A 19,786-nucleotide genomic window follows, 5' to 3' on the forward strand; every position below is an offset into this window, starting at 1 on the left:
TTCATTCAGGTTTCAGTCTGTAGTACCTAACAAGCAATTTTTCTTACAATGTCATGACTCCTTTTTGCTTCTTAGGAGCTTTCTTGTAATGTAATGACTTCCAGCATCACTAGTGGCACTTTGTGGGTCCTATGGCATTATTCAGAGCTTGTGATATGGCACTAACCACAACAAAAAATACATAAGAAGTGGGAGAGATCCTTTTGTACTACGATACGCAACTTATTGGGGGAGATGAACCACTCTTGGAGATAATTACTGTCACATGGCATTTTAAGTGGCCACTCAGCAACACCTGAACTCATTACAGCAAGAGGAGGTGGCTCAGAGTACAGTATATGCTACAGTTAATTTTATGCAGTTTTAATTTAACACTACACCTCTCTTTTTTTCTCCCTGAGACCAGATCTCACTCCATTGCCCAGACTGGAGTGCAGTGGCATGATCTTGGCTCACTGCAACCTCAACCTCCCAGCCTCACGTGATCCTCCCACCTCAGTCTCCCAAGTAGCTGGGACTACAGGTGTGGCTAACCACACTCAGCTAATTATTTATTTTTTTTTGTAGAGACAGGGTTTCTCCATGTTGCCTAAGCTGGTCTTGAACTCCTGAGCTCAAGCCTCAGCCTCCCAAAGTGCTGGATTACTGGTGTGGGCCACTGTGCCTGGCCCATCTTTACCTTTGTTTACATTTCTCTCAACTATGAATGATTTGATCTGTGGTTTGTGTTTGTAAGTTTTGATAAATTTTAGCTTTTTATAATATATTTTATGTTAGTAAATGGTAAAATAGGCTAGTATTGACATATATTTTATGTATTAATGAGACAGCCTTTTCTTAATTTTTTTTTTATATTTCTAGGCAATGTGGTTCATATATGTTTCTTCAAATTGTCATGAATCTCCAAAAAATTTGCCAATATATTTATTGTATATTGGAATATTTGTATAAGTGAATCTGTGCATTTAAACTCATGTTCAAGGATCACCTGTACTGGTCGTTGTCACCTAACCCCAGAGATTGTGACTTAATTGGTCTGAGATATGGCCTGGGCATTGGATGTTTTTTTTTTAAAAATCCTAAGATGATTCTTATATTTAGACAAGTTTGAGAACCTCTGAACTAGGGAATTGCAAAGAAGCATGTCACTAAATCTCTATCTTTTGGTCACCATTTTTTTATGGTGTCTCCTTCATTTACATTCATTGTTCTAAAGATCTTTTTCTCTTACATATTGCACATAAAGATTATTGTGGGGAGGTGTATTACTAGCTATAGTGTATACGTTACATGATGTCGTCATTAAGATCACAGGTTTTACATTCTTAGGAATTTACATTTAAAATGTGGTTTTGAATTTTTTTTTTTTTTTTTTTTTTTTTTTTTTTTTCCATCCACCAAACTTCAGTGAATGGGAGATGCTAGGGAAAAATCAAAGTACCAGGGTTTCAAAACTAGTGTTGTTTTTGCTGCAAATTTTGATTGAATTGGACTTTTTTTGTATGGTGTCTTTTTTTCTTTTGCTATTGGCTAAGGTTCTGAGTACAGAGCTTCACTATAGTTGATCATCAGTGGCTGCGGATGTTTCTGTAAACCTGTGCTGCAGGAGTGAGGGGTTGGGGTTGAGCTAGAGGGTACCAAAGATGGAAAGAGGTGAAGAGAAGACTTATCTGTTACTCCCTATTTCAAAGGGAATGTAGAGAAACCATATATATATGTTATATATATAAGTTTTTTTTCTTTTTGAGCTGGAGGAAACTATAGTTATCAGGTAGCCCAGCCCCTCTTCTTTGCTTTAGCTTGTTCAGTGCCCCCACTTGGAACCTGACTGTACTGACATTTAGTAGAGGCCTTCTTGGATGCCCCTGGGGGGACATGGAGGGAGGTTAGGAACCTGGAACTTACATTCTTAAGGGGATCGTGTATGTCACAAAAGAAGCCATAAAGTTAGACGAGGTTGAGGTGGTTAGTCATGAAATGGAGGAAGTTTTACCACTATCTTTCTCCCTTTCCTGGGGGTTAGGAGGGTAGGAGGTACAGTGGCAGAACTTAACAGCTGAATGCAATTGGAGGTATTATAGCTGCACATTTAGTGAGTGGGCATAAGTGGAAAAATCATATGAAGAAACACAAATGGGAACAGGCTGTGTTAACCACGTAAAACTGCCTGAACTGGTTATTATTCATTCATGGATGGCGTGCCTCTTCATTTGATCTAGTGCACATTCGTTAGCATGTGAAGATCCTTTACAAGATTGTTGACTTTGGAGAACTGATTTTCCCTGTCAAGCTGTTTTCCTCAGTGTTTCAGACTTTGTGACATGTTGAAATGTCCTTCAGAAGATTAATTTGTCATTCCTTTATCTCTTGTGCCTTATCTTTTATCCAGCTGATAGACATATATTGATTAACAGTACATAGAAAGTTTAAAGCTCTCAGGGGCAGCTACGATTAGTTCATGGTAATGGGGTAGCTTTTTAGAGATTTTGATTTCCAGCTTTAATTAAATGGTTGATTGTTTTCTTGATGTAAAGGTGAATTTATGCAGTAAAAAAATAGCCATGGTTGTTTTGTGTAACCAGCAGTAAAACGTTGTAGAATAGACATTTTCTTTAGGTTAAATTTTATGTTTGTAATTTTAACCTGTGTATTTATCAATGTAGTTTGATTGTTTTATGGCCACACATATTGTGGATCATAGAAATTCTTACCCTTTTCTAACGTTGACTTTAAAAATGTTTAAGTATTTTTTCAGTATAATTGGTAAGTGCTGGATTAGCTCGTATGCTCCCTCAGGGTAGGCATTATATTTTCTGCATTTTTAAAGTCTAGGATGAGGCATATAACATGGTCTCAGTAAATTCTGAAAGAGTGGGAGTAGGAAAAAAAGATACGTGCTTATCACCTTTTCTATTATCTCATAATTTAGTAATTATTGTCATACCTTTTGAGAAACCTGTTTCTTAACAGTTTGAATATGTGTTTAAACTTTGTGAAAGACTGGCTTGTTTTAAATTTCAGCTGCTGCATTTTTTATCACCTATGAATATGTGAAGTGGTTTTTGCATACTGATTCATCTTCATATTTGACACCTATGAAACATATGTTGGCTGCCTCTGCTGGAGAAGTGGTAAGTAAGAAATACTCACAAATATATACCATGTGTATAAAATACTTCAGAAATGCAAGTCATGCATATGTTTTCATCACATATTTTATTTTTTTAAATTATTTTTTAATTATGAAAGTCATAAATACCAACAAATGTAAATGGATTAAATATGACAGTTAAAAGATAGAGCCTGACAACTAAAAGAGCCTTAGATAGGATGGAAGCTATGTATATTTACAGAGATGGATCTAAAACATAATTATATGGAAAAAAGAAAAAGAGGTAGAAGAAGGTATCCAATGCGAATTGTGACAGCTTTGTATTGTGTCAGCACAACTGAGCTGAAACTGCTTTTCCCAGAATTTCCTTCTGAAGTAGTTTCAGTTTGGATCAGCCACAAGAGAAATCTGCATGTTCTTTGTAAGGTAGAAGCGAAGCAGCTGCTGGATTTATGCTCAGAAGGTTGGCACATGGTCAGGCACTGTTGCAGCTCACACGCCCTGTCACTGACTTTGCTGTATTACCGTGTTGGCATTTGGCTTCCAGCTCCTCCAGCTCCCACTGGTTCTTCTCCATCAGCTTCCCCAAATTGTAGGTCAGATTTGTGGGCTCTGTAATGCCGGGCGCCAGCTTATACTGCAAGTTCTCTCACGGGCTGGTGAGAAATAAATGTGTGTTCTAGTCTGTCCTTGTTCTTCCCCCACTTCACATCCATCTTTCCTTCCCTGTTGCCTGCCCATTGATTTCTTAGAAACAGCAGGAGCAACCATATCACTTTTTTTTTTTTTGAGACGGAGTTTTGCTCTTATTGCCCCGGCTGGAGTGTAGTGGCGCTATCTCAGCTCACCGCAACTTCCGCCTCCTAGTTCAAGTGATTCTCCTGCCTCAGCCTCCCAAGTAGCTGGGATTACAGGCATGTGCCACTACGCTTGGCTAATTTTGTACTTTTAGTAGAGATAGGGTTTCTCTATGTGGGTCAGGCTGGTCTCGAACTCCCGACCTTAGATGATCTGCCCACCTTGCCTCCCAAAGTGCTGGGATTACAGGCATGAGCCACCGTGCCTGGCCGCCTGCCTGTTGATTTCTATCCAAACACTAGATGCAAAGGCAACAGCCTTACACAAACTGCTTAATTAGCGCCCATAATTGCTGCTCAGATCTCTATAATCCTTATCCTTATCACTAACAGTGATGAAACCTTAACTGATAGAGAAATACTAATTGAAAAAGAGTTTGTGGCATAATATTAGTATTAGGAAAAAATACCCTAGGCAAAAAACAGAGACCAGTGCATAATGATACAGGAGCAGTTATTTCAGGAGCTGTAATAAGCCTGAATCTGTGCTGAATAACATAGTCTCAAAACATACAAAGCAAAAACTGGCAGAATTTTAAAGAGAAATGAACAAAACTATTGTCTTAGTTGGAGATAGTCACATCTCTGTCTCAGAGCATTAAGAACAGGTGGGCATAAATTTATTAAGGCCATAAAAGATTTGAACAACACATGGCAAGATTGGCCTGTTATATGTAAAACTTTGCACCCAACAAGATCAACTTTTTTCCAGCATAATCAGAACTTTAATAAAAATATTAATAGCCCACAGGGCAAGTATTATTGAATACTGCAGAGACAATGTCCTTATAGATCATTTGTTGTGTCATTATAATGAAGTAAAATTGGAAACAATGACAAACTCATTCCTTTGTAAATAATTTGAGTTGAAGTAGAACACAATACTGTAAGTGGTAAGTATAAGTGATACTTCTGTTTTTATTTTTGAAGAGATGGGGGTCTCATGTTTTCCAGACTGGTCTCGAACTCCCAGCCTCATGTAGTCCTCCTGACTCAGCCTCTCCAAAGTACTGGTATCACAGGCATGAGCCATGTGCCTGGTCGAAAGTGACATTTTTAAACCGAAATCATAAACACGGTTATGTTTTTTTTTTTTTTTAAACACCTCAAAACTAATGCAGAAGAGAAATGTGTAATACAAATAAAAGTTTCTTCATAGGCCGGGCGCGGTGGCTCAAGCCTGTAATCCTAGCACTTTGGGAGACCGAGGCGGGCGGATCCCGAGGTCAAGAGATCGAGACCGTCCTGGTCAACATGGTGAAACCCCGTCTCTACTAAAACTACAAAAAATTAGCTGGGCATGGTGGTGCGTGCCTGTAATCCCAGCTACTCAGGAGGCTGAGGCAGGAGAATTGCCTGAACCCAGGAGGCGGAGGTTGCGGTGAGCCGAGATCGCGCCATTGCACTCCAGCCTGGGTAACAAGAGTGAAACTCCGTCTCAATAGAAAAAAATAAAAAAAAAAAAAGTTTCTTCATAACCCTCATTAACTTACCTTGCTCCCTACCCTTTCTGCACAATACTGAGGGACAGCCTTGTCTGTTGCTTATTCGTGTTATTTTCAAATCACACAGCCTGGTAGTCATGCAGTCCTGTTAACCCTCCAGCCCTGTGATGGGCATAATAGAAATGGACAACACAATGAAGAAGTCGTCTTAGGTTTGTAAGCCTTTTAGCAAATCACATTTTTCTTTGAAATTAGACCAGTAACGGCATATGTTTACATAGAAAACTTGGGAAATGAATTAGCCTTTATAACATTTACATTAAAAAATTGTGTTATATTGTGAATTGTTTTTTGATGCACTTTTTTTCTTTAGAAAGTTTGAACGAGAATCTACAAACTGCTTAGTAAGCTAATATTCCTTGCTTAAGAATATAGTGAATTGGGGATATGGAAAAAAGAGGTAACAGAAAAGTAAAAATTAACATAAAGGAGATAATTTTTTTTAAACCAGTTTTGTTGAGACATAGTTGACATAGCATACAATTCACCCATTTAAAGTGTACAACTCAGTGGTTTACACCATAGTCACGGAGTTGTACAACCATTGCCAAACTCCATTTTAAAACATTCATCTTTCCCCTAAGGAAGCCCTTACCCATTGCAGTCACAATCCCCATTTCACCCCAACCCTCCCCACCCCTAAGCAACCACTTGTCTACTTTCTGTCTCTATGAATTTGCCTTATATGGACATTTCATATAAATGGAATCCTACAATATGTGGCCTTTTGTTACTGCCTTTTTTCAGCTAGTGTAGTGTTTTCCAGGTTCATCCGTGTGGTAGCATCTGTCATTACTTCATTTCTTTTTAAAATTATTTTTGATGATTACGTTCTGACATTGCAGTCTCATTACTTGCAGTTAGTTTGGAGTATATATACTTATGTTTGTTGATACGTTGTTGAGAGCAACCAGCAAAAAAAGAACCTGGCCACTTCATTTCACATGGGCTATCTTGCTTGAAAGCTAGTTGGCCATGTTGAAGGGCAGGCTTTCTTCAGTTTATAAACTTCTGTCCAAGAAAATAGAAAGTGATCTAATAGGTAGGGCAAATAGTAGCTATTAGATTTCTCATGTTAATCCTGTATCTTCTATTGGTAGAAAGTTCTGTTCTACAAATACTCTAATTCTAAAAAATTCTAATGCTCCTAGTATTTGTAACTAATATTTAAAAAAATTGGAGCCTTGGAAAAAGGCTCAAAGTTTTTAAGATTTCCAAATATGATGTCATAACATTTGGCATGTGGACTGTTAGGCATGGGAGGTGGGGTAGGTGGACTTTAGATTAGGAAACAAGTATTCATGAGACTGGGGTTAAAACAGATAAGGACATTCTTATTGGATTGTGTCTCTTGGGGGTTCCTTGGTCCCTGAATTGGTAAGGCCAAAATATCAAACACCTATTTATAGTTTTCATGGAGCTGGGCTCTTGGTAATTTGCCCATGTTGGCTTCAGACTCCTGGCCTCAAGGTATCCTCAGTAGCTGAGACGGCAGGTGTGCGCCACCAGGTGTGGCAATTCCTAGAGAATCTTAAGAGGACAATTGTGAATGTAGATTGAGGACTTTCCACATGAAGTAGTTCTTGATGTTCACACACACACATATTTACAAATGAATGAATGGTGGGGTCTCACTGTCACTCAGGCTAGAGTGCAATGGTGTGATCATAGCTCCTGTAGCCTCTAACTTCTGGGCTCACGTGATCCTCTCACTTTAGCCTCCTGGGTAGCTGGGACTATGGCTACCTGGACATGGTGGTGTTGCAAATACCACCATGCTTGGCTACTTTTTTAAAACAATTTTGTAAAGATGGGGTCTCACTGTGTTGCCCAGGTTACTCTTGAACACCTGCCCTCAAGCAGTTCTTCCACTGTGACCTTCCAAAACACTGTAATTCAGTCGTGAGCCACTGCACCCTGCCAATATTGACCTTACGTGGACTTTAAATTCAGTTACGGTTTGGTATGCTGAGAAGTTTGCCAAATTTGTGAAGTTTGTGGATATATTGGTTCTGATGCTCTAATAATTTTTGAACTAAAAAAAAAAAAAAAAAAAAACTTCCTGAAGCCTTTCAGTTTCAGTTTTCTTAGTAAATGCTTGTATACATATTACTCTTTTCTTGTTTTAGTAACCTGTTTCAGTCTCATAGAAGATAAACTTTTGATTTCAGATTCATGCAAGTATGGTTGCTAAGATTAAGATAAACCAACAGGTGAATTTAAGGAGATACATTTTCATTTGTAAAATAAAAAGAAATAGGAATAGAAAACATTTATAGCTGTCAGTGATCACAAAGGTATAGTAACCTAGAGATAAGAAATACTTTAGTGCAGTCATTATTCTGTAACACATTTGCTTTGATATATGGTAATTATGTTACAGATTCCTTAGAAACAATAACATATTTTATTGGTATTGAATATAGCCACTGTTACTTTCTTGAAGCAACTATGAAGGAAACTTAGAAACAAAAGAACACTGCCAAAATAATAACCATTCCCTGTAGCAACAGCTTGATTAAAACTTAATGATCAATCAATAAAACTATAATTACAACCTTCTACCTTATGTTTGCAATTTGGAATACAGTCAAATCAATCGAATAAGATTTAACATGTAACAATAGCAAGAAGGGTCCCACTTGTGCCATTTTTATTACGAAGATTGTTGTGCCAAATCTCTAAATCCCTACCTCAATAATTTTACAGCTCAGTTTTCATCACAGACAGAAAAAGCCCTTTGAGAAGTAGAATCTGTAATTAGATCTGGAGCAGGTTTACTTTAACACTATAGATGCTACAACATTCTAGGGGTAGTGATTTTCTTTCTTAAAACATTTTAAGATTTGACTTTTGTTGTATTGTATCCTACTTTTGTCTTTCTTCATATTGTCAGAAATGAAGAAACATTGAAATTTCTTTGCCCTTGAAAGCAGCAACTGTGAATGTAATGTGTGTGCACAGGTGACAAGTACACGTTCTCACACACTTAGATGCTGTTTGAGTGTCTTTTTCAAGTGTCCGTTACAGTCCTGTTCTCACTTGGGATTGAGAAAGCTAGGAAATAAATTATATCATGTTTTGAAAATGTTTTTCTGACAACCTCTACCAGCACTTCCCAAGAAGGCCCAACGAGCATCTACCCATACTTCACAATCAATTGCATAGGTAGCTAGTTACAAATGGAGATTTTTGGAGCTGACATCAGTGATCCTGTATTTTAAACACAATTTCTAGATGTTTATGCAATTCACCAATATTTAAATCCCACTAATCTAGGCACATAAAACATCTGAACTTACACCCCGGTAGTAAATACTTTTACTGAAATGGCTTGGTAGTTCCCTATATCATATTTTAGTAGGTCACAACGCTGGATGTACCGCTTATAGATCAAACACTCTTTCTGTTCTCCTCAAAATGACATATTTTAGACCTAAAAAGGCTAGTTTGATAAACTGGTCATTTTTGAGGGTGACAGTGAACTCAGACATGTAGATTTAGATTTTACTGCAGTTAGAATGTGTTGAAACCTCACTGAGGTTTTCTCCAAGGCCCATGCTGTCATAGGGCCTTGCAGGTGAAGGCAACTTGTTTTACGGTTTAGCTCCTTTAACAACTAACAAGGCCGATGGACCCCCTTTGCACCACAGTCCATTCGAGGGTCTTGCTTGGTATCAGCATATGGGGCAAACATGTCGTTTTTATTCAGCTTTCCCACTGGTTAAAGGATTGAACACATAGACGCTTGTGGTGGTTGTCACTCCAGAGCATGGTGCACATGTAACTTGAGTTTTCCCTAGTGGGAGCTTAAGCTATTTTGTTTATGTACTTAATATCATATTTTAAAAATGAGTATGCAGGGTTCTTCATGATCTTCACTGGTGTTTTCTAAGAAGAATCACTGAGCATGATAATAGTAAAACTTAAAAAAATGTATTTTTTCTTTTGAACTAATCATGCTTTTGAAATACTCAAAAATCAGTACAGATTAACTGTCACTTACAATTGGAATATTTTGCCATATCTGTGCACAGTTGTATAATTGAATCGTGGGGGGTGGATTGAGTAGAAGATAACATGGCTGCCCTGGGCCACAGTGAAGTGTAGCTGACGATGGTAATTGTTTGTATATAAAGATGAATGAAGGTAGAAGTGTATGACTATTACCAGGAAACACAGAAGCTGAAACAGAACTGTCAGATACCTGAGCGCATTTGAACAAGCACTTCTCTCTCTTTTTTTTTTTTTTGATGCGTCTAAGCACATCCGTGTATTATGGGACCTTTCACCCAGTTTTCCTGTTTACTTTTTCAGCACGTCTGGGAGTCTTCCTTCAGGACATTAAATACATAAGGCAGGCATACTTTTAAATTCCTTCTTAGCAACCCTAAACCGTAAGAATTACACAAAAAAATTATCCCAACAATATAAAAGATTAACTGTTTTCCAGACCCCTTTTCTTTTGTATTCTTTCCTCACTTGTGCATCTTTGATTCCTTTTTGTAATAGTTTACTTTTGTTCAACTCATCTTAGACTCCTTTACCACTTTTGTTGTCTTTACTTAGTGATGTGGATTTAGATCTGAAGTCCCTAATATGTTCCAGGCATTGAGGATGAAATGACAGGATAAGATACTGCCTTTTAGAGGCTTGCTGCATAGAAATGGAGATGGATGCGTAAGTGCACTAAAGTGTTACAGGCATTTTATGAAAAGGAACTATAGACAGTCCTTGACTTGCAATGGTTCTACTTAAATGACTTTACGATGGTGCACAAGTGAGATGCATTCAGTAGAAACTGCATTTCAAGTTTTACATTTTGATCTTTTCCCGGGCTAATGATAGGTGACAAGACGCTCTCTGGAGATGCTGGGCGGTGCACGCCCCAGTCAGCTGTGCTGGTTTAAGTATTCTGAGCAAGTTTCAGGAAGGTGAGGCTAAAGTAATGAGGCTCCATGGGTTAGGGGTATCACATGCATTCTCAACTTGAAATGTTTTCAGCTTAGGATGGGTTTATTGGGACATAACCCTGTCGTTAATTGGGGAGCATCTGTATAAGGTAGAGTGAGAGGCTGAAGGGAAGGAGTGGTTGATTTTCTCTGGATTGGGGTAGGTGGGTGGGTGTTGATTCATAGAATAGCCAGCCTTTAAGCTGCATTGAATTCATTTAAAAAATGATGTATCTATTTAAGGTATACAACATGATATGGGATACATATAGATAGTAAAGTGGTTACCACAGTGAGTGAAGTAAGTTAACATATCCGTTGTTGCACATGATTACTTTTTTTTTTTTTTTTTTGTGGCAGGGGCCCTTAAAATCTACTCATTTAGCAGGAATCCCAGTTACAGTACAGTTGTATTACCCTGCATTTAGAATAGGATGGTTTGTTAGGTGAGTGGTTGCCAGGGGGGGATGTTGGAGTTCTGAAAAGCTTTTGTTAGGTAGTTTTAAGTTCCAGAAGGTTGGAGCACAGTGTGACAGGGTCACCCTGAGGTGAAGCAGGGGCTGAGAGCTACAGGGCTTTGCCTGCTGTGGTAAGGAGTTGGGCTTTTATCTTTTGATCAGACTTGTAATTTTAAAGTCCTCTGGCAGCTGTGTGGAGATAAGGAGACTATTAAAGAAATCCCCAGGGAGAACCACAGCCAGAGCAGAGGGATGCAGAGGGTGAGAGTGAATTCAAGAGATGTTCAAGAGGTAGAGCTGGCAGAAAGATGATCATTCTTTCAGAAGCCCTTCCAGTGACATCCTTCAGTGCATTTTTCATCATGGATGCCTTTTAGTTTGTTGTGTCTATGTGTGTTGTGCACCTGCTTGAATTCTCCAATGGAGTCTACTGAGCTAAGTTCAGTAAGCATGCCCCATCTTTGCAGTGGGCTCAGCCATCTGAGACTGAGCTCACACGCAGAGAGGGGAAGATGAAAGAGAGAGAGGGTCAGGACACAGGAGGATCAGGGCTTGCCCTGGCTTGGCATATTATCTGTGTGTGGTGATGACCTTGCTTGTAGTTATTTATCTATAGTACAGGCATGAATGTGCTGAAGAGATTTCTCAGGGAAGCCTTTAGAAAGGAACTTCATACATCTGGCCCCCAACCCCCCAGTTTCTCCATGACTTCCTTTTCTAACATATTTCAGATTGTTTTCTGTTGTATGGATTTTCTTTTTCTAATATAGTATGCAGTGTTAGTTCAGATGGTACTGATTCATGATCTGGGAAAGTGTATTTTATTGATTATATTATTTAGTGAGTGGACAAAAGGGAAGGGAAGCTCTATGTTAGCTTTTTATTCAAAAGCTGCATCAGTTTATAGAACACAGTTAAGTTGAGCTGTATAGATACAATGTAATTTTCATATAGGATGATGAAGCTGAAGAAACCACTCTGAGCCACAGGAGTGTAACTTGGTCAGGTATTGTCACTATATTGTGAATGGAAAAACTGAATACTACTCTCAAAGGACCAAAATACCAAAGGAGGTTAGGATTAGCCACTTCGGAGTGGGCCTGTGCTCTGTCAGTGATAGACATTTACTTCCTAAAATATTACCTTGTTAAGATCAGGGTTCTTGAATTAAATGCCACTGTCACTTATTTGCTTTGGTTTGTGATTGTGTGCTTTTCAATATTAGAGTGCCTATTGTATATCTAACACTATTGATAGGTGCTAAGAGACACAGAATAAGAAATTTGATCCCTGTTTTTGAGGAGCATTTAGTAAGTTGGATCTGTCTATTAAATAACTAGAGAGTATTTGAGGATGTCTTAAGGGAGGCAGCATGGTATAGATCAGAGGCCGTCGAGTTACACAGATCAGGGTCAGATTTGTGACTTGTCCACGTATTTGCTGTGTGTCTATAGGCCATTTACTTGCCTTAACTGAAATGCTGTTTTTTTCAACTGGAAAAATAGGATTAATGCCATCCCAGTCACAGTTCTTACAAGGATGAATGATACGGCACTTAGAAAGTGTCCAGCTTCGCATTTCACACAACAAAATTGAATAAACATTGAGTCTAGCCCCATTTCACACGAGTTGCTGCATGTGGCCTATTTTTAGAATTTCCTAGTTTTGGGAGGAATATCAATTCAGAAGATGTAGAAATTCAAAGAAGTTTAGTGATGCGCTCCAGGTTTCCAAGCTATTATGGATAATAAAACACCATTGCAGAATGAGTAATTATATAAATATTTCTCTGTATACTTCCAGGAGCACCTCTGTTTTCTTTTTCATGCAATATTTAAAAGTCGGCAGAAGTAGCGATAAGTATATTTTGTGCAGTAAGGAGTCACAAAACTGGTTTCTTAAGAAAAGGTCAGGTTTCAGAATTTGCTATTGTTTACTGTGATGGGCAAAATAATCCCCTCCCTCATAAACATGTCCTAGTCCCCAGATGTCTGAATGTTTCCTTACATGGGAAAGAGGTTTGGCAGATACCGTTAAGAATGTTGAGGTGGGAAGAATTTTCTGGATTATTCTGGTGGGCTCAGTGTAATCACCAGGGTCCTTAGGAGGAGGGAGTGGAGGTCACAGAGATCTGACAATGCTGTACTGCTGGCCTGAAGATGGAACAAGGGGCCACAAACCAAGGAATGAGGGGAGCCCTAGAAAGCAGGAAGTCCACGTTCCCTTGGAGTTTCCAGGAGGAATGCTGCCTGACTGACACCTCTCCATCTTAGCTCAGGAAGACCCATTTTGGAATTCATACCTTCAGAATTGTAGATAATAAGCTTGTGTTTTATTCCACTAAATGTGTGGTGATTTGTTAGAGCAGCAATAGGAAGCAAATACAGTCACCATTGCTACCGCCTCTACTTTCAGATTTTTGTATTGATAGGAATCTATAAATCCATCCATGGGGTGTTTGTCACCTCCTGTGAAGTCATGGCTCATTGCTGTTATGGAAAAGTAAAACGAAAAAGCCATTATCTTTTGGGTTGCATAAAATTCTGTAAACAAATTTTAGACACAGGGCCTAAATGTTGATAGGTGTTTTCATTGAGAAGACTTCTTGTGTAGTCTGGATTATCTGTGACAGCAGTCTTTTCAGGCGAGGGAAGACTACGATTGAACTTATTTGAGTGACTGGAAAGAGTCTTACAAGGGAGAAAGATTTGATGAACATGGGTCCCAATGTAAGTAAGTAAAATTTAAAATCTAAGGAGTGTGAGTTAGGATTTGTAAATTGAATTTGTCAACAGCTGTGATTCCATTTATCAGCAGAAGATGGCAGACTTGACCCACAAATGAACTGTTACAGAGGTTTTTGATTTTTAAATGGTGGTATAGAAAGAGATGTTAAATATTGTTAATTGGAAACCTTTCTAAAGAGAATTTTGGGAGTTACAAAGAGAATATGGAAATGAAATACAAGTAAACAAATTGCATTTCAGAAATATTTATAGTTTCCTAGGGTCTCTCCCTGACCCCTCCACCTCCGCCCATCTTACAAATTTGCCACATTGAGTTTGCTCTGTAAAGTCAAAAGTAGCTTTTGCTTTGAATATGATGAAACTTTGATTGGCTTTGTTCAGTGTATTGTTAAATTTCTGTTGAATTGGTTATAGAGTTGCCTGTTAAAACATGAAGCATTAGCTGAAATTAAACCTTGAAGCTTTAAATGCATTAGGTGTGTGTAAGTATGACATTTTTATTGAAAAATAATTCTGGAGATGATAATCGGAAGACTTGGGTTTCACCCATGCTTCCTGAGTTGAGTAGCTCTCTGACCTTCAGTGAATTCTATGATCTCAGATTGATTTATATATAAAATGCTGACATAATTAGCTTCTAATATCAAGAGGAATATTTGCAGGTAGTTGATGGAGTTTCTTGGAGAAAAGTCTTAAATAGAATTTTTTTTGTGTGAACTATGTTGAAATAGTTGTGAAGAAGATGTAATGTTAATAAAAGGTATGATTGGGGATACTCAGGGACTTTGAAGAGCATTTTCAGAGCGAGAGGACAGGATATGATTGTAAAACCCTGGTGGTGATATGTTGGAGGAAGGGAATTTGGCTGTGTCAATGAAAGAACCAGATATTTTATCAGCATCCTTCTCTTTCTTCCTTCACTCATCTTATCTAACGTGAGGCTGAAGTTCACTGTAATTTTTTCCCTTTCAGACACTTAGTTTTACACTTTGTAGTCTTGCATCTTGGGTTTTTGTTTTTGTTTAAAGAGATGGTCTCATAGGTGGCCTAGGCTGGCTTCAACCTTGTGGCCTCAAGTGATCCTCTTGTTGTGACTTCCCTGAGAAGCTGGTACAGCATGCATGCACACCTGGCTCTTGGTGTTTCATTTAATAAATACCAAAAGGCAACATTCAGGCCTTAGTTGAGCAGTCAGTTAAAAACTTACCAGAAAAGATTTTATGTCAAGGGAAGAAAAATCTTGGTAGCGGCATCATTATTTAATCAACATTTTAATCTAAGGTTTCATCATATTTTGGTATGTTTAAGGAGGCCAGCATTGCATTTTGATGTTGATAAAGTATGGGGGGAGGATGTTTTTTACTTTATGGAAAACCTTAGTAGTTCTTGTTTTTAGATAGAACTTTAATATATAAGACATTCTTGGGTTTAGTGAAGATGCCACCATTCCTGTGTCATGGATGCATACTGAACCTCAGATTTATGAGGAAAGAAAGCTCTACAGAATGGATTTATTATCAAGAGACCCACAGATGACATTACCTTTATTTCCTTTCATAGAACCATAACACTGGAACATGTTTTTGTTCTTGTGCAGTGAAATACTTTGTTGTAGCTCAAATTCAAATCTAACAAAGATCAGAGTTAATAGAAAACCAAATGGAAGGCACCGGAGGTACTGAAGGAAGCAGAGGCGTTACTTTGTAGCGCCTCTCTTATGCTACAGTTGCCACCCAGCAGAAGTCAGGAAGCCATGCCTGGTGCTTTGTACCCCTTGGCTAGTTAGATTGTTTTTTGTTGGAGAGCCTTTTCAAGGTTTTTCTTTTGCATCTGTATTTTTAGGAACTAAAAACATAATAGTAAGAACATGGAGGGTTATGAAGCATGAAGTTCCATAAATATTTATACCAAACCACAGAAGTAGACAATCCCTATTTTCTTGACATATTGGGGTCGGATTTCACTCTTGACCTCTTGAATTGAAAAATACAAGGAGTTAGTATACCCTTTTCTTTCTCTTATTTTTTCTTATTTATTTATTTATTTTCATTTCTGTAATGAGTTTCATTTGCTGGGAGCTGTCCTGTTAGCTTCATGTAGATTTCGTTGGACTTATACCCAATTTTTGGCCTTACTGGTAAGCTGTTTAATCTGTTTTTGTTGATTTATTGTTACTGAATTTTTAATAGGTCATTTTTGTCAAGGCTAATAGGTAGGTTGACATCTGAAAGCATATTTTAAATTAGTCTTTTCATTTTATTTTTTCTCCCTCACTTAAAATCTTTGGTCCATAATAAACACTTTTACCTTTGAAATTATGTTTAAAAACTTATGAAATAATAAATGCTAACTGTAGAGAATTTAGAAAATATAGGTAGGTAGAAAAGAAGAAACTTCTGTAATCCTACTCTGTTTTTTCCCTGCTCTTTACTTAAGTATATGTGTAGGCAATAAATACATGAAGAGGCAAAAAAAAAAAAAAAAAAAATTAGGCTGGGGTAGTGGCTCCTGCCTATAATCCCAGTGCTTTGGGAGGCTGAGGCAGGTGGAGTTTGGGACCATCCTGGACAACATGGCAAGACCCTGTCTCTACAGAAAAATGAAAAAATTAGCAGGATGTGGTGGCACACACGTAGTCCCAGCTCCTCCAGAGGCTGAGATGGGAGGATCACTTGGACCCAGGACTGAGGCTGCAGTGAGCTATGACCATGCCACCTCACTCCAGTCTGGGTGACAGAGAGACACCCTGTTTCTATGTATATTTATATGTAATTTCTAGAGTATGGTGAAGTCATTTCTGTGGAATTGATGATGATTTTTTTGCTGATCCATTTCCTCCTGGCTAGTTTCATTTGCTTTTGACATAAAATAGTATATCAACTGATGAGTAAGTTTGGTGCATACTGTCTTCTTGCTCTCAGGGTGCTTATGGTTTAACAGAAGGGGAAATATATTTTACATACTATGTGGTATAAGTTAACAAGTAAAAAATGTCAGGTAAGAAAGCTTATTTGGGAATTAAGAATATGGAGGGAGGGAATCTTTTGAGGTTAGATAAGATATAATTTTGGAAATTAAGAATTACAGAAATAAGGACCTAAAAACATACCATAAAGATTTCTGGTCCAAGTCAAGAAAAATTATATGCATCTAAGTGTATAAGTATATATATATTTGTCAGTTTTCTGAATTTCCAAATGAATTAAAAATAAAGACTCTTGAAGGCCAGGGAAACAACACTCGAGAGTTCACTAGCAGAACTGGGGCCACAGTCTAGGGCTACGGACCAGACCTTCAGCAAGACCACTGCTCATTCATTCCTCCCTGGAGTTGAGCCCTGAATGAAATGTCCAGTTTAGATGCAGGGGTGGCCTCGAGGCAGAGGGGCGGCCCTGCTGAAGGGAGGTAGTCACAGACAGAGAGGCATGGGCTCGAGCTTCAGGCTTCTGACTCTACCTTTTTTCATTTCCTGTGAGGTCTTCCTGTCAGCCTTTGTCTGCTGATAGCACTGTCCCCTGTCATATGTACAAATATTTACTGCCTTAAATAAAACCACACTGTTGCTTGACCCTGTGGCCCTCATACTTATGAACCCATCTCCCAACACCTAGGCACCTTGCCCCGACGGTAGTCTACACTTGCTCATCTCTCTCAATCCCTTAGGAATGGGCTGTAATGGATCTCCCACCCCAGCCACTCCATGGAAACAATCCTGGTGAACTCTGTAAACCCGCATATGTGTGCTACTCAAGACTCTTGTTGCATTGCTCTGCAGATCTCCACTTGAGGCTTCTGGCCCCCTTGCACATCAAGTAGGGTGCTGGGTTGCTTGCCATCAACGTGATCCTGGCTGACTTACGGAATGAAGAATATTTTTTGGAAGATTGGCAGACACTGTTGCTTCTGACTTCTCCTTTGCCCATAGGATACTGATTTGGTTTGTGTCCCACGTTCCTGACGCTTTGCTAGATGTAGATATTCTCTGCCTCCCTGATAAGGGGTGGCCACGTCACACAACTCTGGCTAGCACATACAAGGAGATGTCTGTTGGGGGAAATCTGAGAGAGGAGGCCTGTTCTTCTTGCCTTGGACTCCGTTGTGTGATGAGGTGGTGCTGGAGGACATAAGAGCTGTCTTTTATGGGGACAATCAGGAGACCCCCGGATGAGAAGCCAAGGGAGCTGGGTGGCTGGGCAGAAGGATAGGGAGAGCCTGGCCTCTTGTTCACTTTGAGGTTCTAGACTAAATGTTGAACTGCCGGTCACCAAATAAGTGACATAATTAAATGTCATTTATAGTCATGGCCCTGGTACTTGCACCTAAAAAAGCAATTATTTCTGTAAATGAAGGTTCAGCTCTCCCAGTCACTCCAGACAGCACTGTCCAATGGAGCTATAATGTAAGACAAAGGTGAAATTATATTTTCTATTAGCCACATTTAAAAAAGTGAAAACATCTACTAGGATGAATTTTAATAACCTTTTATTAAACCAAACAAATCCATAGTATTTAGATTTCACTGTATAATTAAGGTAAAATAATTATTAATTGGATGTGGTAGCGCTTACCTGTAGTCCCACCTACTCAGAAGGCTAAGGTGGGAGAATTGCTTGAGCCTAGGAGTTCAAGGGCAGCCTGGGCAACATAATGAGACCTCATCTTTCTCTCTCTTTTTTTTAATAATTATTTACAGGATATTTTACATTAATTTTTTATATCAAGTTTTCAAAATCTGTCTTTTAACACTTGTGGCACATCTCAGTTGCACTAGCCACTTTTCAAGTGCTCCATAGCCTCATGGGCTAGTGGCCTGCATTTTGGCTGTCATAGCTCTAGAATCAGACACCTGGACAGGAGTGGTGATTAGCAAGACCTAACTTACCTGATTGCGGTCCTCCTGCCAGGACAGGAAGGGAGAGACTGACTCCCTTTGTATTCCTTACCTGGGAAGCCCCCTACACATGAGAGGCAGAAGCTGGGCAGCCAGAGAAGGTTGGTGTGCCTTGTGACACTATGTACTGCCTTTTGTTATACCCACTGTTGCTTGTCCTTCAAAAATGGATGTTCCCAGGGTTCCATTATTGGCTTTTAATCTTTCTTTTTGGTTCTCTCTTTGGGTGTTACCTATTTTGGTTTTAGTCATCATCTATATGCTGATGACTTCCATATCTGTATTTGCAGCCCTGTTATTTTCTAGTTTTATAGCCATATATTCATTTCTTGGCTGGACATAGCCCCTTACCTGTCCTCCAGACTGCCATTGCCCAGTCTGAACTTACCTTCCCTCTTCTTCCTTGGACCCCTAATCTTATGTTTAGGGACCACTGTATACCCATTACCCAAACCAGAAACAGGAGCATCTTACTGTCTCCCTACTTCTTCACTCCTCAACCTCCTGTCAGTCACCAGGTCTGGTGCATTTTACTCCTGACTCTTTCCTCAGACTTGACCCTTCTTTTCTGAGCCATATTCATTACCAGACATCTTTTATAGAACTACTGTAGCGATCTCGTAGCCCATCTCCTGCCTTCTGGCTCATGGTCCCTCTTTGCTTCTTGCCTTCCTCCCCGCCCCACCCTCCAGCTGTCCTGTGCACTGCAGCCAGAGTGATCTCCCTTAGCACACATTGTCATTCCACTGCTTCAGCTTTTTCAAGTGTTCCCATTGACTATGGAATGAAGTTCCAGCTCCTTAGTGTGCTATAAAGGGCCTGGTCTGTCCATTCTTACCTGTCATTACTCCTGACCTTGCATTTGGTGCTTTGGTAATACGGAATGGTGTGGGTGGCTGCTGGCTGTGGAATGCTGTGTTGGTGGGGGCTGCCGCTGATTCCCCTGAATGCCCTGCTTTTGTATTAATGTGCTTTCTTCCCACCATGCCCTTTCCACCTTTCTGGCCAGCTCATTGTGGCTCATTCAGAACGTTCTATAATGGTGTAATCTTTGGCATTTTCTCTGAATCTGGAGACTGGACTAAATACCCCTCCTCTGCATTTCCCATAATCTTTGCCCATGCACCCCCTTTTTTGGCCATATATGATTGAAATTATTTATATGTATTTGTGGGTTTTTTGAGGCTAGGGTATCATCTTAGTCGTCTTTATCATGGAATGTCTTGTGTAGTATCTGGCTCCATATATATTTCTTGAACTGAAT

The 19,786-nt window shown here is 39.2% G+C and overlaps 1 protein-coding gene across 9 annotated transcripts in view; it reads left to right on the forward strand.

The window, feature by feature from the left end:
• The window catches only part of SLC25A26 (solute carrier family 25 member 26), a 165,998-nt gene that overhangs the window by 20,755 nt on the left and 125,457 nt on the right, over positions 1-19,786 (forward strand). For all 9 annotated transcript variants that reach the window (XR_004272477.1, XM_032290415.1, XM_032290417.1 and 6 more), the window contains one exon: positions 3,022-3,131. Coding sequence is in view for 8 of the 9 variants with exons in the window: in XM_032290413.1 (XP_032146304.1) it covers positions 3,022-3,131 (110 nt within the window). In the remaining variant the exon portion in view is untranslated. The remainder of the gene's footprint in view (positions 1-3,021; positions 3,132-19,786) is intronic.

The sequence above is a fragment of the Sapajus apella genome, unplaced genomic scaffold, assembly GCF_009761245.1.
Source record: "Sapajus apella isolate SASKATOON/1434 unplaced genomic scaffold, GSC_monkey_1.0 scaffold23, whole genome shotgun sequence".
In the NCBI taxonomy this organism is placed as follows: Eukaryota; Metazoa; Chordata; class Mammalia; order Primates; family Cebidae; genus Sapajus; species Sapajus apella.